Source organism: Muscardinus avellanarius, assembly GCF_963383645.1.
Source record: "Muscardinus avellanarius genome assembly, chromosome: 16".
Taxonomy (NCBI): domain Eukaryota; kingdom Metazoa; phylum Chordata; class Mammalia; order Rodentia; family Gliridae; genus Muscardinus; species Muscardinus avellanarius.
The window spans coordinates 36,440,626-36,463,568 of NC_137802.1; the positions used below are offsets into that span (position 1 = coordinate 36,440,626).

At 41.4% G+C, this 22,943-nt stretch overlaps 2 protein-coding genes across 2 annotated transcripts in view; both read right to left on the reverse strand.

Annotated features, from left to right (window-relative positions):
- Positions 1 to 1,751: 1,751 nt before the first annotated feature.
- Positions 1,752 to 22,943, reverse strand: part of GDPD1 (glycerophosphodiester phosphodiesterase domain containing 1) — a gene marked incomplete at both ends in the record, with an annotated part of 44,042 nt that continues 22,850 nt past the window's right edge. Inside the window, 6 exons of the mRNA XM_080713292.1 lie at positions 1,752 to 1,874; positions 2,682 to 2,733; positions 8,250 to 8,309; positions 11,651 to 11,784; positions 18,185 to 18,274; positions 18,764 to 18,882. Coding sequence (XP_080569418.1) covers positions 1,752 to 1,874; positions 2,682 to 2,733; positions 8,250 to 8,309; positions 11,651 to 11,784; positions 18,185 to 18,274; positions 18,764 to 18,882 — 578 coding nt within the window. The remainder of the gene's footprint in view (positions 1,875 to 2,681; positions 2,734 to 8,249; positions 8,310 to 11,650; positions 11,785 to 18,184; positions 18,275 to 18,763; positions 18,883 to 22,943) is intronic.
- On the reverse strand, positions 3,640 to 4,438 carry LOC308274684 (proteasome subunit alpha type-6-like; the record flags this gene model as incomplete). Its single annotated transcript, XM_080712504.1, has 1 exon — positions 3,640 to 4,438. Exon 1 carries the CDS (start codon positions 4,378 to 4,380, stop codon positions 3,640 to 3,642), a length of 741 nt encoding a protein of 246 aa, XP_080568630.1. The 5' UTR covers positions 4,381 to 4,438.

Below are 22,943 nucleotides of genomic sequence, written 5' to 3' on the forward strand. Positions count from 1 at the left end.
GATGGAACCCAGGAGCATTCTACCTCTGAGCTACACCCCCAGACCTAGTTTGTATTCTTTATTTTTAAACAGGGTCTCACTGAGTTGCAGAGGGCCTAAGTAGCTGAGGCTGTCTGTGAACCGCGATCCTCCTGTCTCAGCCTCCCAAATGCTGGGATTACAAGTGTGCGCCCACCATGTCCAGTTTAGAATTAACAATTTTAGAAAGAAAATAAGGAGCTTATATTTTATTCTTGAAAAACTTTATTTCAATTTAAGCAACAAAGCAAATGATATTTATGTCATCCAGGAACAGATGAGAGAGTATATGGTCATCCTTCATAGCTGTATGAACTCCAAATTTGGTAAACTCCAAATGAGAGACGTAATCTAGGTAAGAGACACTTATTATTCCAGATTATATTTATCTCCCAATCTGACATTATGAAATTAGTCACAAAGATTAGAAAGATTTACATGAAGTCACATCAGAAAAGCTGAGAAAGTGATATCTAATGTTTTGGGAAATTCTGTTACTATCATTATTATTATTACAATTACTTAGTTATTTTACAGTGCTGGGGATCAAATCCAGGGCCTTGAACATGCTTGGCAATTGCTCTACTTCCAAGTTACACCCCCAGACCAAGAACTAATTAATTTTTTTGGTTTGTTTTGTGGTACTGGGGATTGAACCCAGAGGCATTCTACCTTGGAGCTCCCCCCAACCCCCACGCCCACCCCCACGCGTCTGATTTTACTTCTTAATTGGAAACAGAGTCTCCCTAGCTTAATGAGAATCTCACTACTTGTTGAGGCTGTCCTTGAACCTGTGATCCTCCAGTCTCAGCTTCCCTAGTACTGATATCACAAACTTGTGCCACCCCGCCCTGCTAAGAATGAATTCTTAAAGATCAGGAATGGATGGTTCATACTCTAAGTATTAGAAACAATGATATGAATTTTTATCAGTTTAATATGATTGTTAGGATTCAAGATGTTATTTAAAATCTCGACATAGATTCAAAAAAACAAATCAAGTCCAAAAGATGGAAATCTTAGATTTGTTTAGCAAACATAAAAACATGATTATTTGGATCTTATCTTAATTTACAATTAATAGGTCTATTTTTAATGTATAAAAAATAGACATGGTAGCATTGTTACATACCTGAAAAAGATTGCAAGTAGAATATCCCCATTAACAACAGCAACAGAAATCTAATTCAGTCTAGAGATTTTATTTCTAATAAACTAACAAATTTTCAGTTATTTCTGCCTTCCATTAACAATATACTACAACACTGATTTTCAAGCTTTTCTTCCATGGTATTTTTTCTCTTTAACTAAGGTGTATCTAGAAACAAGATAATACAGAACAGCTGTAATGACCTTCAATAATTTTCTACTAAATTAGCTGATCTTATCCCAATGAAAGCTATACACAATTTATCCAATAGTCTTTGATTACAGAATTACATTAACTAGCAAAAGACTGTGCCATGTACAGACATCTGGGTCGATAATCGCCGACTTACATGTCATAACCAAGTTTTCTTCCTAAACAGTTTAAAATGTAAAATACGCAACATTGTTTGAAATAAATATACCATGTACAGTTTCTACATTCTCATACAGGCTTAAAAATGAGGTAATAAGAACTTAACTGATTAAACCTTTTACCATTCTGGAAATAGCTTAAGGAAAGTACGGGAAAATATTTTTCCTTAGGTCTTGTCATATTTTCTCTGAATGCTCCCGAGTACCTTTTTCTAGGCTGAAAAGTTACGTAAAAAATCCTTGAGCTTTGTTGGGTAGTCTGTCATCACTCCAGTCGCTCCCAAGTCAAAGGCTCTTTTGTATTCGTGTTCTTCATTTAACACCCAAATGTACACCTGGAAATTAGAATAACTGTGAAATGTTAGAATTTTTTTGGGGGTGGGTGGGTACTGAGAATTAAACTCAAGGACATTCTACATCCTCCAGCCCTTTTTATTTTTTATTTGGAAACGGTCTTGCTAAGTTGTTGAAAGTCTCACTACATTGCTGAGACGGTCCTTAAACTTGGGATCCTCCTGTTTCAGCCTCCCCAAACTGGAATTACAGGCATGTGCCACCGTGCCTGGCGAGAAAGTTATTTTTATAATATAAACCCACTATAATCTTGGCAAACTTAGAAATAAACTTTTTAAATGGTCATTTTAAAGAATCATTAAATTATCTTTAAAATTCCACTTTGCAGGAGCTGGGCATGGTGGCAAATGCTTGTAATCCCAGTACTTGGAAGGCTGAGACAGGAGGATCGCAGGTTTACAGACAGCCTCAGCTACTTAGTGAGGCCCTCTGCAACTTAGACACTGTTTCACAATAAAGAATAAAAAAGAGGGCTGGGGTGTATCTTGGAGGTAGAACGCCCCTGGGTTCAATACCCAGTACCAAAATAAATAAGTAAAATTCCACTTTGTTCATTCAATATGCTCTGTCCCACCTCTCCAGCTTTTCATCTGTACATTGAGGAATTTAGCTACAGAAAGGCTTTATTGCTCAATGTAAGGCAGAGCTCCAGGTCCTCATTCATGAATTAGTTTTGCAGCAGTATCTCAGTCAGGGCTCAGACTCAGTCAAAAGCTCTGTTGCACTTTACACTTGTGCTAAACTGGTGAGCTCTGCTGTTTCCAAAATATACCGTTAAAGAAACTTACTTGAATGCCTCGGGCTGTGAGGTGGTCAAATAAAGCTTTCCTCATTAATAAACTAGAAAAGAAAAGCAGAACAGATTTAGATATTTCTTAGTCCTAACTAAAGAACAAAATTAGTCTCTAGTCCTATTTTACTTAAGTTCAGAAATTCCTAGTTTAATCCCAAAGCTTCAGTGATATAAGCAAAGACCTCAGGAAATAATAGCTGCCATGGATGAAATTATGTCAATTATGTCTTTTTTTTTTTTTTTTTTTTTGGTACTGGGGATTGAAACCAGGGGCATTCTACCTCTGAGCTGCCCCCCCAGGCCTATTTTTTATTCTTTTCTTTTTTTTTTTTTTTTTCTTTTTTGGTGGTACTCGGGTTCCTGGAAACCCTTCTACCTCCAGGCTACACTCCCAGACCTATTTTATATTTTTATTTGGAAACAGGGTCTCTTAAGCCAGTATGTTTGGCTTCGAACCTGCACAATCCTCCTGTCTTCACCTCCCAAGCACAGGGATTACAAGTGTGCGCCACCACGCCCAGCCTATTTTTTATTCTTTATTTTGAAGCAGGGTCTAAGTTACAGAGGACCTCACAAGTTGCTGAGGTTGGCCATGAACCTGCAATCCTCCTATCTCAGCCACGCCTGGCTTATTTTTTATTTTGAAACAGAGTCTCACTAAGTTGTGGAGGGCCTCACTAAGTTGCTGAAGCCGGTCTTGAACCTTCAACCTGCTGCCCAGACTCCCAAGTACTGGGATTACAGGCATGTGGTGCCACAATATCTAGCCAAGTGTACTTTTTTTTTTTCTTTTCCAAAAGCACTGTTTTTATTTATACAGCGTCCTACTACATCAGCGGTAAGAAGAGTTTGGGAATGGTTCCTTTTTACAGCCAGGGACCTCAGTAATGTTGGTCTGTTGTTACCAAACATACAAGCTTGGCGTCTTGGATTGGGTAAAACCATGACAACATTTAGTCTCTCTCTGCTAGAGCAACAAGGTGAGCATCAATCTCAGCTTCTGTAAGAATCCTGAATTTAGGATTTTCAACTGTAACTACTCCAACTTCTATTTCTGAAGGTTTGAAATCAATTGATAGAACAGTAGACAAGCATATAATTGCAGTCTCCACGGTCTGTTCAAATGTCCAATCAAATTTCTTCTTCACCTTTTTTTCAAGAAAGCTGGTCGACTCAGTCTGTTTGACTCCTGCTGCAGTGGCTTTGAAGCCACAGTAGTAACCTGCAGGGTCGCACTTGTACACCTGTGGGCCTTGTTCTTCATCTATGCCAATTAAGATCATACAACAACCAAGCGGCCTCATTTCAGCATTCTGTGTGTAGACTTGAGAAATGTCAGCGATTCTTTTATACAGCATGTCCACAGGAATCTCATAGCCATACTTGTATTTCCAATTAGCTGCCTTATAATGTGCCCTCTGTACCTGGGATCTGCTGTCAGCTGTCATTCCAGTCATCACACAGCCAATGTTTTCAGTTATCTTGAATAAGTGAGTCACTGTGCTAGAGTCCAATAATTTGTCAGGTACTTTCTTCTGTGTAACAATTACTGCACAATCTTTCCCTCTGACAGCTACTGATGTAAGGCCGCCCTGGTTGATAGCCTTAAAAGCATATTCAACTTGGTAGAGCCGGCCCTCGGGAGAAAAAATAGTAATGTGGCGGTCAAAACCAGCGCTGGAACCACGGGACATGTTGGTGCACCCACTCCTTCAAACACCTGGGCCCCGCAGCTCCCGCACTCGGCGCACAAACCCCTCCCGGAAGCTGCGGAGAGTGCTTCTGGGGCACCGGCCGGTCCCCTTCCGCTCTGTACTTTTTTTTTTTTTTTTAATTGGAGATTGAACCCAGATGGCAGTCTACCTCCAAGCTACACATCCAGCTCTGCTTTTTTTTTTTTTTTTTTTGGTGGTACTGTGGATGGAACCTGGGGCATTCCACCTCTGAGCTACACCCCAAGCCCTATTTTTTATTTTGAAACAGGGTCTCACTGAGTTGCAGAGGGCCTCACCAAGTAGCTGAGGCTGGCCATGAACTGCAATCCTCCTATCTCAGCCCCCTGAAAGCTGGGATTACAAGCATGTGCCACCACTCCCTGCTCCTATTTTTTGTTTTATTTATTTATTTATTTATTTATTTATTTATTTTTGGGCGGGTCTGGGGATGGAACCCAGGGGCATTTGACCTCCGAGCTACACCCCCTACCCTATTTTTTATTCTTTATTTTGAAACCGGGTCTCACTGAGTTGTGGAGGGCCTCACTAAGTAGCTGAGGCTGTCCACGAACCGCGATCCTCAGGTCTCAGCTTCCGGAATGCTGGGATTACAAGCATGAGCCACCACACCCGGCTTGTTCTTTATTTTTAAATAAGGTCTCACTAAGTAGCTGAGGTTGGCTGTGAACCTGCAATCCTCTTGTCTCAGCCTCCCAAGCACTGGCATTACAAGCATGCACCACCACGGCTGGCTTCCAAGTGTACTTTTAGACTCAAATCACTTGAACAAGATGGAAACTAATTTTACTGGAAAATTATATAGATTATTTCTATTCAGTTATGACTATTATTAAATAGGAAAAATAAAAATCACATGCTTCAAACACCAACTAAAATGTGCTCATGAAAGCAAAAAATTAAATCAAGAATAAAGCAAATAAATAAGCCCTGTGGCTTAGAAATTAATTTTCTAAGACTCTTTGAAAGAGGAGCTAAAAAATAAAACTTGTGGCCGGGCGTGGTGGCGCACGCTTGTAATCCCCGCGCTTGGGGGGCTGAGACAGGAGGATCACACAGGTTCAAAGCCAGCCTCAGCTACTTAGTGAGGTTCTCAGCAACTTAGTGAGACTCTGTTTTCAAATAAAATATAAAATAGGTCTGCGAGTATAGTCCGGAGGTAGAAAGCCTTTGGGTTCCACCCCCAGTACCACCAAAGAAAAAACAAAACAAAACAAAAAACCTTGTGATTTAGCAAGTAATATATTTAAGCTTTCAGTTTCATTTTAAAGCAAATTACACAGAACAATTATAGTTTTTACCTAAAATTAAACTCAATGTGTTGTAGAAATTTAGTATCTACTCTGTAGACAAGACCACCTTTCGGCAATATGTCTTAGTACAAATATTTCTTTTCTTTCTTTCTTCCTTTTATTTTTTTGTGGTACTTGGGATGGAACCCAGGAGCATTCTACCTTCAAGCCACACCTCCAGCCCTAATTTTTATTTTTATTTTTATTTATTTTTTTTTTTGCGAGTATGGAGTTGGAACTCAGGGACATTCGACCTTCGAGCTACAACCCCTATTCTATTTTTTATTCTTTATTTTGAAACAGGGTCTCACTGAGTTGCAAAGGGCCTCCTCACTAAGTAGCTGAGGCTGTCTGCGAACCGTGATCCTCCTGTCTCAGCCTCCCAGATGCTGGGATTACAAGTGAGCCACTACGTCTGGCTTGGTATAAATATTTCTAAGATATGTACCAGTAGGCAATATATACTCGCAAATTCTGTTCTGCTATACATACTTTTTGTTGTTGTTGTTACTGGGGATTGAACTCAGGAGTATTCTATCTTTAAGTGACACCCTCAAGCCCTATTTTTTATTCTTTTTTTTTTTTTTTGGGTGGTACTGGGGGTGGAACCCAGAGGCTTTCTACCTCCGGGCTATACTCCCAGACCTATATTCTTTTTTTTTTTCTATTTTCTATTTTCTTTGGAAACAGGGTCTCAGTAAGTTGCTGAGAGCGTCACTAAGTAGCTGAGGCCGGCTTCGAACCTGTGTGATCCTCCTGTCTCAGCCTCCCAAGCGCAGGGATTACAAGCGTGCGCCACCATGCCCGGCTTTTATTCTTTATTTTGAAAGAAATTCTCATTATGTTGTAGGGGGCCTCACTAAATAACTGAGGCTAGCTGGGCGTGGTGGCACACGCTTGTAATCCCTGCGCTTGGGAGGCTGAGACAGGAGGATCGCACAGGTTCAAAGCCAGCCTCAGCTACTTAGTGAGGCTCTCAGCAACTTACTGAGACCCTGTTTCCAAATAAAATATTTTTTAAAAAAAAGGTCTGGGAGTATAGCCCAGAGGTAGAAAGCCTCTGGGTTCCACCCCCAGTACCACCAAAAAATAAAAAATAAAAAATAAAAAATAAATAACTGAGGCTGGCCACAAACCTGCGATCCTCCTGTCTCAGCCTCCCAAATCTGGGATTACAAAAGTGTGCCACCACACTCAGCTTTTTTTTTTTTTTTTTTTTGGTGGCACTGGGGATGGAACCCAGGGGCCTTCTACTCCAGGCTATACTCCCAAACCTATTTTTTATATATATATATTTTTTTTGGAAATAGGGTCTCTTAGGCCAGCAGAGGCTGGCTTTGAACCTACACAATCCTCCTGTCCCAGCCTCCCAAGTGCAGGGATTACAAGTGTGCACCACCATGCCTGGCCACACTAAGCTTTTTATTCTTTGTTTGAAACAGGATCTTGCTAGGTTGCTGAGGTTGGCCACGAACCTGTGATCCTCCAGTCTCAGCCTTCCATGTACTGGGATTACAAGCCTGTACCACAATGCCCAGCTTGATATACACATTTCTTTTACCATGTTTCTGACTGTGGGTTAGTAGAAACAGCAAGTAAGTAGAAAGGAATGGGTATATATACCAACTCTGCTACTAATTAGCTAGATAATCCCAAGTAAATCATTTAATTGAATGAATGGGAGTTCAGTTTTCTCAGGAAGGTAGATGACATTATCTTTCAAGATTTCTCCTAAACTGGGAATGGTGGCATATGCTTGTAATCCCAGCATTTGGGAGGCTGAGACAGGAGGATCTCAGGTTTCAAAGTAAAAAAAATAAATAAGGATAGGGGTATAGCTAAGAGGTAGAATGACCTTGGATTCAATTTTCAGTATCACAAGCACACACAAAAAATTGCTCCTAGCCGGGCGTGGTGGCGCACACTTGTAATCCCAGCATTCGGGAGGCTGAGACTGGAGGATGGCGGATCGCAGACAGCCTCAGCTACTTATGAGGCCTCCTGCAACTCAGTGAGACCCGGTTTCAAAATAAAAGAATAAAAAATAGGGCAGGGGGTGTAGCTTGGAGGTTAAATGCCCCTGGGTTCCATCCCCAGACCTGCAAAAAAAAAAAAAAACTGCTCCTGAGGTTTTGCGACTGGTAATTAAGCCAATTCTAAAATAACACTTTTATTTGGCACTGGGAATGGAACCTAGTGGCATTCTACCTCCGAGCTACACCAGCAGCTCTATTTTTTTTCTTTATCTTTTGAAGCAGGGTCTCACTGAGTTGCAAAGGGCCTCATTAAGTAGCAGAGGCTGTCTGTGACCCCCGATCCTCCTGTCTCAGCCTCCCAAATGCTGGGATTACAAATGTGTGCCACCACGCCGGGCTCTAATTAAGCCAATTCTGAATGACTCAGTCATATCCCCTGGCATAATAGGTGATCAAGTTGTATTTATAAATTACATGTTGGAAGCCTGCACTAAATTATGAGTATAATATTTATAATATAACTATAGCAGTAACTTTTATGTCAAAAAGCTAAAATTCTTACGTATCAGAAAGCCAGATGAGAAACTTTTGACCTCTGGACATGGTGTGTGGTTCTTTTAGCCTGTGGGAAGATAAAGTTTAAATTACCAATTAGAAATAAAGGAATAAGCCGGGCATGGTGGCACACACACTTGTAATCTCAGCATTCGGGAGGCTGAGACAGGAGGATTGTGGTTCGCAAACAGCCTGAACTATTTAGTGAGGCCCTCCGCAACTTGGTGAAACCCTGTTCCAAAATAAAGAATAAAAAAAATAGGGCAGCCGGGCATGGTGGCGCACGCTTGTAATCCCCGCGCTTGGGAGGCTGAGACAGGAGGATCGCGCAGGTTCAAAGCCAGCCTCAGCTGGCTTAAGAGACCCTGTTTCCAAATAAAATATAAAAATAGGTCTGGGAGTGTAGTCCGGAGGTAGAAGGCCCCTGGGTCCCATTCCCAGTACCACCCAAAAAAAGAAAAAAAAAAAAAATAGGGCAGGGGTTGTAGCTCGAAGGCTGAATGCCCCTGGGTTCCATCCCCAGACCCGCACACACACACAAAAGAAACAAAGGACTATATCAATGTGGTAAGACAAGTTAAAAAAATAAAAACACTCCCTGCACTTAGTCTGTTCTTAAAACATATCTGTAAAAGAACAAAAATAATATAAAATCCAGCTCAGTTCTTTTTCAACTTCCTCAAGCCAACTTTTTGCTACTACTATTCAAAGATAAAAAATAAATTAAAAAAAATTTTTTTAAAGCCAGGCATAATGGTGCATGCCTGTAATCCCAGTACTTGGAAGGCTGAAACAGAAGGATTGCAGGTTCAAGAACAGCCTCAGCACTGTAACACAACTCTCAGCAACTTAGTTAGACCCTGTTTCAAATTGAAAGATTTAAAAAAAAAAAAAAAAGGGCAGGTCCAGATCTTCAAATATTGGAAAGGTAAAAAAACAAAACCATATCTTTTAGTTCAAAGCATAATTTGCTGTGTTTAAATCTACTACATACTAAAGTACAGTAGACAAAACAGGAGAAAGAAGCTTCACCCTGCCAGGCGTGGTGGTGCACGCTTATAATCCCAGCATTTGGGAGGCTGAGACAGGAGGATCACAGTTCGTGGACAGCCTCAGCTACTTATGGAGGCCCTCTGCAACTCGGTGAGACCCTGTTTCAAAATAAAGAATAAAAAATAGGGCTAGGGATGTAGCTTGAAGGTACAATGCCCCTAAGTTCCATCCCCACTACCGCAAAAAAAGAGAAGAAGAAATGAAGAGGAAGAGGAGGAGGACAGGAAGAGGAAGAAGAAGAAGAAGAAGATGATGAGGAGGAGGAGGAGGACAGGAAGAGGAAGAGTAAGAAAATGAGGAGGAGGAGGAGGAGTCACTAAAAAGAGAAGAGTCATGAAGAGCCCAGAGCATTAGATCTCTGGGCTGTTTTTTTTTTTTTTTTTTTTTTTTTTAAATGAGGCAAGGGGTAGAACCCAGGGGCCATCTACACATACCCACCCCTATTTTATTTATTTGGAAACAGGGTCTTACTAAGTTGCTGAGAGCCTCACCAAGTAGCTGAGGCTGGCTTCGAACCTGTGCGATCCTCCTGTCTCTGCCTCCCAAGCACGGGGATTACAAGCATGCGCCACTATGCCCGACTTAATTATTTTTTAATTAATCAATTAATTAATTAATTAATTTTGCAGTACTGGGAATGGAACCCAGGGACATTCTACCTCTGAGTTACACTCACAGCCTATTTTTTATTCTTTATTTTATTTTTGTATTATTATTATTATTATTATTATTATTATTATTATTATTATTTGGTGGTACTGGGGTTCCTGGAAGCCCTTCTACCTCCGGGCTACACTCCCAGGCCTATTTTTACATTTTTTATTTGGAAACAGGGTCTCCTAAGCCAGTGCAGGCGGCTGGCTTCGAACCTGCGTGATCCTCCTGTCTCTGCCTCCCAAGCGGGGATTACAAGCGTGCGCCACCACGCCCGGCCTTATTCTTTATTTTGAAACAGCGTCTCACTGAGTTGCAAAGGGCCTCATTAAGTAACTGAGGCTGCCTGCAAACTACGATCCTCCTGTCTCAGCCTCCCAAATGCTGAGATCATAAGCGTGCACCACCACGCCTGGACTCCTTTTGTTTTTTGTTTTTAAACAGGACCTCCCTAAACTGCAAAGGGCCTCACTAAGTTGCTGAGACTGTCTACAACCTGTAATCCTCTTGTCTCAGGCTCGCAAGTATTGGAATTACAAGTGTGCGACACCATCCCTAATTCTTTTTTTGTGCTGTTGGGAATCAAAACCAGGGCCTCATGTATGTTGGTAAGTGTTCTACCATTGAAATACATCCCCCATGCCAGTCACGACGGTGCATGCTTGTAATCCCAGTACGTGGGAGGCTGAGATAGGAGGATTGCAGGTTCAAAGCGAGCTTCAGCCACTTAGTGAGACCCTGTTTACAAATAAAAAAAAAAACAGGTCTGGGGGGTATAGCCCAGAGGTAGAAGGCCTCTGGGCTCCATTCTGAATACCAATAAAAAGAAAGAAAGAAAGAAGAAAGAAAGAAAGAAAGAAAGAAAGAAAGAAAGAAAGAAAGAAAGAAAGAAAGAAAGAAAGAAGATAGGCATCCCCATACCCACAGACATCTATTCTTTAACACTGACATTTGTTGTCTTAGTCTGCTTTTTTGTTGTTATAACAAAATACCAGAGGCTGGGTACTTTATAAAGAAAGGATGTTTATTTAGCTCACAGTTCTAGAGGTCCAAGAGCATGATATTGGTATTTGGTTAGCTTTCTGTCAGGGCCTCACAGTGGCAGAAAAGCAGTAGAATGTACAGGAAAAAGGCACATGTATGAAAGAGAAGAAAAAGCCAAGAAAGAGCAATAACTCATCCCCACAAGAAACACTATTCCCTCTTAATGACCTAATCACCTCTTATAGGTCCCACCTTAGGTAACTCAATCCTATTACCTTAGAATCAAGCCCCAACATGAGTTTTATTTTATTTCATTTTATTTTTTGTGGTACTAGAGATGGAACCCAGGGGCATTCTACCCCCAAGGTACTCCCCCAGCCCTAATTTTTTTTTTTATTCTTTATTTTGAAACAGGGTCTCACTAAGTTGCAGAGGGCCTCACTAAGTAGCTGAGGCTGGCCTCAAACCACGTTCCTCCTGTCTCTGCCTCCCGAATGCTGGGATTACAAGCGTGCACTGCCACGCCCGGCTCCCAACATGAGTTTTAAAGAGGACAAAGTATATCTAAACCATAGCAAAGGCTGGGGATGCAGCTCAGCATGCAAGGCCCTGGGCCTAATCCTCAGCACGAAACAAACCAGAGCAATACCGAAATTATGAGCCTTTATGCTAATCCTTCTGTGATTGCTAATTGATGAAAACAGGGTAAACACTTACTTCAATATGATAGAAGGCATCGGGATTTCAAAAAACTGCTCTCGAATGGGCACAAAGGGCAAAAGGCCGGTGAAGAAAAGGCCAAGAATGAGCAGAACACGCTGTACACTGAAGAGTATAGGAATATCTGAATTCTAAAAGAGAAACAATATTGCATGTTACTTTACAGTAATTACCCAGGTAAAATGGAGTATTTCATCAGTCTCAAAACCTCCTCAGACTGTATCCTGACATCTATTGCAAGAACCTCCTGAATTATGAATATCTATTTACACTCTTTTTTTGCGGGGAGGGTTACTGGGGATTGAACCCAGGGGCATTCTACCTCAGAGCTACATCCCCAGCCCTATATTTTATTCTTTATTTTTATTTATTTATTTATTTATTTATTTATTTATTTATTGCGGGTCTGGGGATGGAACCCAGGGGCATTTGACCTCCGAGCTACAGCCCCCCGCCCTATTTTTTTTTTTTATTCTGTCCGCAAACCGTGATCCTCTGGTCTCTCAGCCTCCCAAATGTTGGGATTACAAGCATGTGCCACCATGCACGGGTTTATTCTTTATTTTGAAACAGGGTCTCAATGAGTTGCAAAGGACCTCACTAAGTAGCTGAGGCTGTCCGCAAACCATGATTCTCCTGTCTCAGCTTCCCAAGTACTAGGGTTACAAGTTGTGTGCCACCACGCCTGGCAACAAGCCCTTTTTTTTTCTCCCTTTTCTTTCTTTTGTGACATTGAGGATAAAACCCAAGGGCATTGGGTTTTATCCTCAGCCCTATTTTTTATTCTTTATTTTGGAACAGGGTCTCACTAAGTTTCAGAGGGCCTCACCTTGTAGCTGAAGCTGGCCACAAACTTGTCATCCTCCTGTCTCAGCCTCCCAACTACTGGGATTACAAGCGTGCGCCACCATGACCTTGGGCACATGAACATCTATTTACAAATACACCACTTGGAAATCACTTATTCAGAACAAACAAGTGAAGATCTTTTTTTTTGGGGGGGGGGATCCTAGGGATTGAACCCAGGGAAGTTTTACCATTGAGCCATACATTTGGCCTTTTAAAATTTTGTTTCAGGGTCTTGCTAGATTGCTGGAAGGCTCACGGAGTTGCCCAGGCTGGCCTTGAACCTGCGATTCTCCCATGTACTGATTACAGGTGTGGGCCACCATGCCTGGCTACAAGGATGTTAATGTGCAAACTTTTGCATTTGCCTTTGCCTTTAAATATCTACTGGTCTATTTTTCTAATTTTTGTGTCTATAGTATTTGCAAGCAGTAGGTGTCAACCACCTTTACTACTAATAAAACAGCCAAAATGGATAGAAAAAAAAAAGTAAAAATCTACCTGGAGCCCTATTATGTAATTAGTATTACTAAAGTTTCTCTACTCTCTCTCTTTTTTTTTTTTTTTTTGGTGGTGGTGGTACTGGGGATGGAACCCAGGGCCTTCTACCTCTGGGCTACACTCCCAGACCTATTTTATATTTTTATTCGGAAGCAGGGTCTCTTAAACCAGCTGAGGCTGGCTTTGAACCTGCGCGATCCTCCTGTCTCCGCCTCCCAAGCGCAGGGATTACAAGCATGCGCCACCACGCCTGGCTCTACTCCCTTTTTTCTGCTTTTGCAACACCATTTCTGTCTGTTGGTCATAGTATTCACAAGTAGAGACTAAACATACCAGACTCTAATGGGATAAAATAAAAATAAAAATATATGAAATATTCACTAGTCTGACTCGTTAAATATAACAGTCCTCCACTCTACCAACTGTGTATAGATATCTATCTACAGACATGAGCTGACCATGGTGGCACATGCCTGTAATCCCAGTACTTGGAGGCTGAAACAGGAGGATCACTGTTCAATGAAAGCCTTAGCAATGTAGTGAGATGCAGGGGCATTCTACCTCCAAGCTACACCTCCAGCCTTATTTTTTATTCTTTATTTTGAAACAGGGTCTTCCTAAGTAGCTACGAACCTCCAATCCTCCTGTCTCAGCCTCCCAAGTACTAGGATTACAAGCGTGGGCTACCACAGCCAGCCTGTTTTTTCTTTTTGAAACAAGGTTTGGCTAAGCGACTGAGAACATCACTACTTGCTGAGGCTACCCTCAACCTGCAACTCTCCTGTCTCAGCCTCCCAAGTATTGGGATTATAGTCATGTGCAATTATGCCCAGCAAAATGAAAAGTATTGCTGAAACATTTTTACTTTACTGAAAGGTTTTTGGAGGTAAAACCTAACAAGACAGAAAGCCAGAGGCTTCAGGGGGAAAAAAAAAATCAAGGGAAAATTCTATGACTGTGGGCCAAAAGTGAGCTTTTTATTTTGAAACAATTATTGACTCACAGGAAGTTTCAAAAATAGTAGAGTCTGATGTGCCCTTCACCAACTTCCTCAAAAGGTAGAGATATGTAACTGTAGGATAGTATCAAAACCAAGAACTGACATTGGCTTATTACTAAAGATATTATTCCGTTTTTACCATTGTTTCTTTGTTTGTTTGTTTTGCAGTACTACGGATGGAACCCAGGGGCATTCTACCTCCCAGCTACACCCCCAGCCCTATTTTCTATATTTTATTTTGAAACAGGGTCTCACTAAGTTGCAGAGGGATTCACTAAGTAGCTGAGGCTGTTTCAGCCTCAGGCTCTCCAATGCTGGGATTACAAGTGTACACCACCATGTCCAGCTCTATCTGGACATTCTTGAAAACTGCTTTCATTTGTGTGTTTAAGTTCTATGCAATTTTAACCCACATAGAGATTCATGTAAGCACACCATAAGCGAGAGAGCACTGTTTTATCATTATGCAAAAACTCCCTTGTATCAGAATGGAATCATATAGCATATAACAGAGAGAGAGAGAGAGAGAGAGAGAGAGAGAGAGAGAGAGAGAGAGAGAGAGAGAGAGAATGAGAATGTGTGTGTGTGTGAGAGAGAGAGAGAGTGTTGAACCCAGGGACATTCTACCTCTGAGCTATATCCCCAGCCCTGTGTTATCTTTTATTTAGAAATAGGGTCTCACTAAGTTTCTTCACACTTCTGGCCTAGAACCTTCGATCCTCCTGGCTCAGCCTCCTAAGTACTACAATTACAGACAAGCACCCCTATTCCTGGCTTACGATTGATTTGTTACTAAGCACAGTGTCCTGAAGGACCATCCAAGATGTTACATTTATCAATACTTCATTCAACAACTTTCACTCCTGAGTTGCATCCCATTGTATGGATGTGTCAGTCTATTCAGCCATTCATGTACTGAAGGACTTCTGGGTCTCCAACTCCCAGGATTTTGCACAAATGAAGTTGCTTCAATCATGTACACGTTTCTTTTCTTTTTCTTTTTTTTGGTACTGGTGATTGAACCCAGGGGCATTCTACCTCTAAGCTATAACCCTAGCCCTATTTTTTATTCTTTATTCTTTTTTTTTTTTTTTTTTTTTTTTTGGTGGTACTGGGGTTCCTGGAAGCCCTTCTACCTCCGGGCTACACTCCCAGACCCATTTTTACATTTTTTATTTGGAAACAGGGTCTCTTAAGCCAGCCGGGCTGGCTTCGAACCAGCGCGATCCTCCTGTCTCCGCCTCCCAAGCGCGGGGATTACAAGTGTGCGCCACCACGCCCGGCTTATTCTTTATTCTGAAACAGGGTCTCACTAAATTGCAGAGGGCCTCACTAAATAGCTGAGGCTGGCTTTAAACCTGCAATCCTCCTGTCTCAGCCTTCCAAGTACTTGGATTACAAGCAAGTACCACCACACCCAGCTTTCATGTACAGGTTTTTTTGTGTGTGTGTGTTTTTTTTTTTGAGGTACTGGGAATGGAAGCTAGGGGCATTCTACCTCTGAGCTATACCCCCAGCCCTATTTTCTTTATTCTTTATTTTGAAACAAGGTCTCACTGAGTTGTGGAGGTCCTCACTAAGTAGCTGAGGCTGGCTGCGAACCAGTGATCCTCCTGTCTCAGCCTCCCAAGTACTGGGATTACAAGTGTGCACCATCACACCCAGCTTCATGTACAGGTTTCCATGTGTATAAGTTTTTATTTTTTCTGGGATAAATGTCCAGGATGAATCCTTTCTAGCATCATTTAGTAGGTGTGTGTGTGTGTGTGTGTGTGTGTGTTTATGGTACTGGGGAATCAAACCCAGGGGTCTTTCCACCTCTGAGCTACAACCCCCAGCCCTTCTTAATTTTATTTTGAAACAGGGTCTTGCTAAGTTGCCTAGTCTGGCCTCGAACCTATGATACTTCTGTCTCAGCCTCCCAAGTACAGGATTACAGGCATGTGCTACCACACCCAACTATCACTATTTTTATTTGAAAAAATCTGCAATGATATAAAAAGGTTAGCAGGCCATAAAACCTCCAGTACATTATCTCCCCTGAAATAACATCTGAAAATACCAGACAATTAGTAATTATAGAAAATCTTAGTCTGAAGTTCTCAGGGATCTGAAGCCACTCACTCAAATGACTGCTTGCTCTCTTCCTTTGCACATGGGCTAACCTGGGACCCCTCGATGCCTACTGCACATAAACAAAATGTACTTGCTTTAATGAGAACCTCAGCTGTACTCTGAGTTGTACCGGTGGTGACAGTGGATATTTTGCCTTCTTTGCTGGGAAGAAAGGAAGGATGGATGGAAGGAAGGAAGGTCTGCCCCCAGAGAGCTGAGAATTGCTACTTGTGTCACATTATTTCTTCATCTTCTTTTTTTCCTGCAGCTCTGAAGACCTAACCCAGAGCCTTGTGATGGCTGGTCAGGTGTTCCACCAGGGCTACACCCTGGTCTTTTGTGTCCTGATATTTTTTTCGGCATCATGATTTCACTGACATTCCTCTCTCTGTGTGTGCAGTACTGGGGATGGAACCCAGGGGCATTCTACCTGAGCTACACCACCAGCCCTATTTTACTCTTTATTTTGAAATAGGGTCTCACTGAGTTGTGGAGGGCCTCACCAAGTTGCTGAGGATGGTCTCGAACCCAGATCCTACTATCTCATTCTCCCAAGTATTGGCATTATAAAAGTATGTGCCACCTCACCCGGCTTTGAAAATAGATAATTTTAAAAATTATTACTCACCGGGCGTGGTGACACACGCTTGTAATCCCCGCACTTGGGAGGCAGAGACAGGAGGATCACACAGGATCAAAGCTGGCTTAAGAGACCCTGTTTCCAAATAAAAATATAAAATAGGTCTGGGAGTGTAACCCAGAGGTAGAAGGGTTCCCAGGAACCCCAGTACCACAAAAAAAAAAAAAAAAAAAAAAAAAAAAAAAAAAAAAAAAAAAAAAAGCTGGGTGTGGTGGCGCACGCTTGTAATCCCAGCATTCAGGAGGCTGAGATCTGGAGGATCGCTATCATGGACAGCCTCAGCTACTTAGTGAGGTCCTCTGCAACTCAGTGAGACCCGGTTTCAAAATAAAGAATAAAAAATAGGGCAGGGGGTGTAGCTTGGAGGTCAAATGCCTCTAGGTTGCATCCTCAGACCCGCAAAAAAAAAAAAAAATAAATATTAGCTGGGCGTGGTGGTGCACGCTTGTAATCCCCGCACTTGGGAGGCAGAAACAGGAGGATCGCACAGGTTCGAAGCCAGCCGCAACATGCTGGCTTAGGAGACCCTGTTTTCAAATAAAAATGTAAAAATAGGTCTGGGAGAGGTAGGTCCCAGAGGTAGAAGGGCTTCTAGGAACCCCAATACCACCAAAAAAAAAAAAAAAAAAAAATTACTCTTAGCTGGGTGTGGTGGTGCATGCTTGCAATCCCAGCATTTGGGAGGCTGAGATAGGAAGATCATGGTTTGAGGCCAGCCTCAGTTACTTAGTGAGGCCCTCTGTAACTCAGTAAGACCCTGTTTCAAAAATAAAGAATAAAGCCATGCGTGGTGGCGCACGCTTGTAATTCCCATGCTTGGGAGGCGGAGACAGGAGGATCGTGCAGGTTTGAAGCCAGCCGTGCTGGCTTAAGAGACCCTGTTTCTAAATTTTAAAAAAGTACAAAATAGGTCTGGGAGTGTAGCCCGGAGGTAGAAGGGCTTCCAGGAACCCCAGTACCACCAAAATAAATAAATAAAGAAAGAAAGAAAGAAAGAAAGAAAGAAAGAAAGAAAGAATAAAAAATAGGGCTGGGGTTGTAACTCAGAGGTAGAATGCCCCTGCATTTCCTCAGAGGTAGAATGGCCTTGCGTTCCACCCCCAGTACCACAAAAATAAAACAATAAGTAAACAATTATTCTCTTAAGCCGGGCATGGTGACACACGCTTGTTATCCCAGTACTTGGGAGGCTGAGACAGGAGGATCACACAGGTTCAAGGCCAACCTCAGCTACTTAGTGAGACCCTGTTTGCCACTTAGTGAGACCCTGTTTTCAAATAAAGTAAAAAATAGGTCTGAGAGTGTAGCCCAGAGGTAGAATGCCCTTGGGTTCCATCTCCAGTAGCAGACAAAAAAGTTATTACTCTTCTGACTTATAGATCTACAACAACATTAAGGACAGACCATGCTTTGTAGGTCTGTGGCTTACCTCTTTGTAGCACTTTTCTACAATCTCATAACTGGCATTGCCCCACACTGTTAGGTGCTCTCGTTTATACTGCTTCACCAGTTCTGAAACCTACACATGGAAATTCAAAATTTTATGCATGTGCCTCTTTGTAAATATGCTTGTATCATTTTACTTGAAAATGGATTATAATTGAAAATCTGCTGAAGGATAGCACAAAATTTTGGGAAAAAATCTACTAAATAAATTCAGATTCTTTCATAAATAAAAAATTTTGCCATTATATACTTAATTTACTAGAATATAACTATTTAGTAATCTTACATATACCACAAGTTAAACTAGAAGATAGGTATATAAGTGCCAGAAAGACTGGTCTGTAGGAGCTTACTTTTATTTGACTGAGACATGCCAACTCACTCTGAAAATAGACTCCCCTGTAATAAAGTGACCTCTACCAGGGTATTATCTGAAACAATGCTGATTCCTGGAGTATCGCATTTCCTTGAACATTATCAATCCATGCAGTCACCTACTCTGACCTTGTTTAGTTTGTGAAATTGGATGCAACACACCAGGAGGAGGCATTGGCTTGAGTACCTTCTTAATCAGCACATTGTTGTTGACTTTGATATCGATGTTAATGGGGGTGTTTGGAAAGGCCTCAAAAACTTCCTTCAGTAATGGAATGCGATTATCCTTTCCTTCACAATAGCAGGCTGAGAAAGCAAGATTTTTAAGTGAATTTTTAAAAGATAAGTTTTACTCTTTTAATGATTAGAAAGGTGATAGTAGGTATACATTATAGCAAATTTACAAAATTAGACAAAGTGTAAAGAAAAAATATCACATAAAATCCCACAACTTAGATATAGCCATTATGTCCACTTGGTGTACTTTCTCTACCTTTTATTTTATGCAAAACTTAATATGGTTAGCCGGGCGTGGTGGCGCACGCTTGTAATCCCCGCGCTTGGGAGGCAGAGACAGGAGGATCGCGCAGGTTCGAAGCCAGCCGCGCTGGATTAAGTGACCCTGTTTCCAAAACTAAAAAAAAAAATAGGTCTGGGAGTGTAGCCCGGATAAAGAAGGGCTTCCAGGAACCCCAATACCACCAAAAAAAAAAAAAAAAACTTAATATGGTTAAAATATGGTGTGCCTCCAAAAATTTAACCTGATTTTTCTATATAATAAAAATAAATGTTTCCATTTTGATACCTTATGATTTATAATTATGATTTAAAACCGTACTAGATTTTTTTTAGTGTAGGTATGTGGAAATGGGGATTAAATCCAGAGGCATTCTACCTCTGGGTACATCATCAACCTTTTCATTATTTTTTTTATTGTTTAATTTTTGGTACTGGGGATTGAGCCCAGGGGATTCTACCTCTAAGCTATACACTCAGCCCTATTTTTTATTTTTTATTTTAAAACAGGGTTTCACTTACTACATTGTAACTCACTAGGTAGCTGAGGCTCACTAGGTAGCTGAGGCTGGCCTTGAACCTGCAATCCTGTCTCAGTCTCCCAAGTACTGGGATTACAAGTATGCACCATCACTTCCACCACCACTTTTTAACTTTGAAATAGTACCTCACTAAGTTACCAAGGTTTTGCTAAATTACTGAGTCTAGCCTGGAGCCTTTGATTCCCCTGCCTCAGTCTCTCAAGTGTGTGTGTATACATATATACAGATGTGTGTGTGTGTATGTGTGTGTATGTATGTATATATGTATGTATGTATGTATGTATGTATGTGTATATATACATTTTTTATTTTTTTGCAGTACTAGGAATGGAACCCAGGGGCATTGTACCTCTGAGCTACACCCCAGACTTTTTTTTTTTGGTGGTACTGGGGTTTCTGGAAGCCCTTCTACCTCTGGGCTATACTCCCAGACCTATTTTATACTTTTTTATTTGGAAACGGGTCTCTTAAGCCAGCATGGCTGGCTTCGAACCTACGCGATCCTCCTGTCTCTACCTCCCAAGCGCAGGGATTACAAGCGTGCGCTCCACGTCCGGCTTTTTTTTTTTAAATTAGTCTTTATTTTGAAACAGGGTCTCAATGAGTTTCAAAGGGCCTCACTAAGTAGCTGAGGCTGTCCGCGAACCGCGATCATCCTGTCTCAACCTCCCAAATGCTGGGATTACAAGCTTGTGCCACCACACCTGGCTCCTAGCTAACTTTTTAAGATAACTGAGCTAAGTCTGTTTCAAATGCAGTGAAACTTCACATCTGAGGCACTATCTAAAATCACTTATAAGCTGAATGTAATATGAATAAAAATTTATTGTACTTTATAGTTGTCTGAAAGTTGAGAGTACCTGGCATGGCTCTCAATATAGCACTAAAGGAGAGCCTTGAGACAGGCAGTACGGTAAACCTGAACTGGCCTAGTAAGGAGGAAACCTAGTCTAAAGTTCTAGCTCTGTCATTTACTTATTGTATGGCCTCACCTTGATCAAGTAATTTACATCTTTAGACTTCAACTTCTTTATCTATATCAGAAGACAGAATCAGATGGTCTCAAAGGTCTCTTCAAATTCAAATATTTTATGACTTTATGAGATATAAAACCAGAAAAAAAATTAAAACTTTGTTTCTTAAAGGATCTTTTAATTATTGTGCAGATTTGACTCTGCTGTAAAAAGGAAAATAGGAAAAAACTTTACTTCTAAAACTGTTCTTTGATAACCAGGCGTGATGGTGCACACCTGTAATCCCAACATTTGAGAGGTTGAGACAGGAGGATCACAGTTTGGGGACAGCCTCAGTTACTTAGTGAGGCCCTTTGCAACTCAGTGAGACCCTGTTTCAAAATAATGAATAAAAAGGGCTAGGGGTGTAGCTCAGAGTTAGAAACCCAGGGCCTGGGTTTCATTACTAGTACTGAAAAAAAAAAAATGTTCTTTAAGGCTGGGCATGGTGGCCACACTTGTAATTCCAGTACTTGAGAGGCTAAGACAGGAGGATCATGGGTTTGTGGATAGCCTCTGCAACTTAGTAAGACCCGGTTTCCAAATAAAGAATAAAAAATAGGGCTGGGGTATAACTTAGAGGTAGAATGCCCCTGAGTTCAATCCCCAGTACCTCACAAAAATAATAAATGAAAATCAAAATAAATGAATAAATTAAATTTTCTTTACCTTCATAAATCTAAAATTGACCTTTTTTTTTTTTTTTTTTTTTTTTGGTGGTACTGGGGTTCCTGGAAGCCCTTCTACCTACAGGCTACACTCCCAGACCTATTTTATACTTTTTATTTGGAAACAGGGTCTCTTAAACCAGTGCGGCTAGCTTCGAACCTGCGTGATCCTCCTGTCTCCGCCTCCCATGCGTGGGGATTACAAGCGTGCGCCACCACGCCCAGAGTTGACATAAATATTTTAATAGTTTGGCAAGTATAATCCTAAAAATTACAAGAATGAAAAAAATGTTTCTTCAAGCCAATATATCAGTTTTTAAATTCTTTTGTAGCACTAGGGATGGAACCCAGGAGCGTTCTACCTCTGAGCTACACCCCAGTCCTATTTTTTATTCTTTATTTTGAAACAAGGTCTCACTAAGTTGTGGAGGGCCTAAGTAGCTGAGGCTGGCCGCGAACTGTAATTAGCCTCCCAAGTACTAGGATTACAAGTGTGTGCCACCACGCCTGGCTCAAGCCAATATATCTTAATAATTCTTAGTTGGAAGGCAAAAGTCAAATGCACATGAGACCGAACCATCCTTTAGGGCAGACACACACACACACACACACACACACACACACACACACACACACAATAGGTCTATCACAGCAAAAGAAACAATCAAGAGAATAAAGAAACAATCTATAGAATGGAAAAAAAAAAGTCTATATATATCTGTAGAGATGTTAATATCTAAAGCCAGACATAGTGGCACATGCCTGTAATCCCAGTAGTTGGCAGGCTAAGACAGAGAACTGCAGGTACAAGGCCAGCCTCAACTTACTGAGACTGTTTTCAAAATTAAAAAATAAAGAGTTGGGGGTATAACTCAGAGGTAGAATGAACCTGGTTTCAATCCCCAGTAACAACAAAAAGTTAATATCCAAAATATAAAAGGAACATAAATAATTCAATAGAGTACTTGGGAGGCTGACTGGAAGATCACAGGTTAAAGGATAGCCTCAGCTACTTATTGAGGCCTTCTACAACTTAATGATACCCGGTTTCAAAAATAAAGAATAAAAAATAAGCTGGAGGTGGTGATGCATGTTTGTAATTCCAGGGAGGCTGAAATAGGAGGATCTGGGTTTATGGACAGCCTCAGCTACTTAGTGAGGTCTTTTGAAACACAGTGAGACCCTGTTTCAAAATAGAGAATAAAAATAGGGCTGGGGGTGTAGCTCGGAGGTAGAATGCCCCTGGGTTCAATCCCCAGTACCACAAAACAAAAAAACAAAAAACCCCACAATGAGCAGGGTTGGTGGTACATGCCTGGAAATCCCAGTAGTTGGAGACTGAGACAGGAGGACTGTAGATTCAAGGCCAATCTTAGCAGTTTTGCAGCATGCTGTTTCAAAATTTTTAAAAATTAAAATAAAAAAGCCTAATGTGGCCGGGCGTGGTGGAGCACGCTTGTAATCCCCATGCTTGGGAGGCTGAACCAGGAGGATCATGAAGGTTCGAAGCCAGCCTCACTGGCTTAAGAGACCCTGTTTCCAAATAAAATATAAAAAAACAGGCCTGGGAGTGTAGCCCGGAGGTAGAAGGGTTTCCAGGAACCCCAGTACCCCCCCCACACACACAC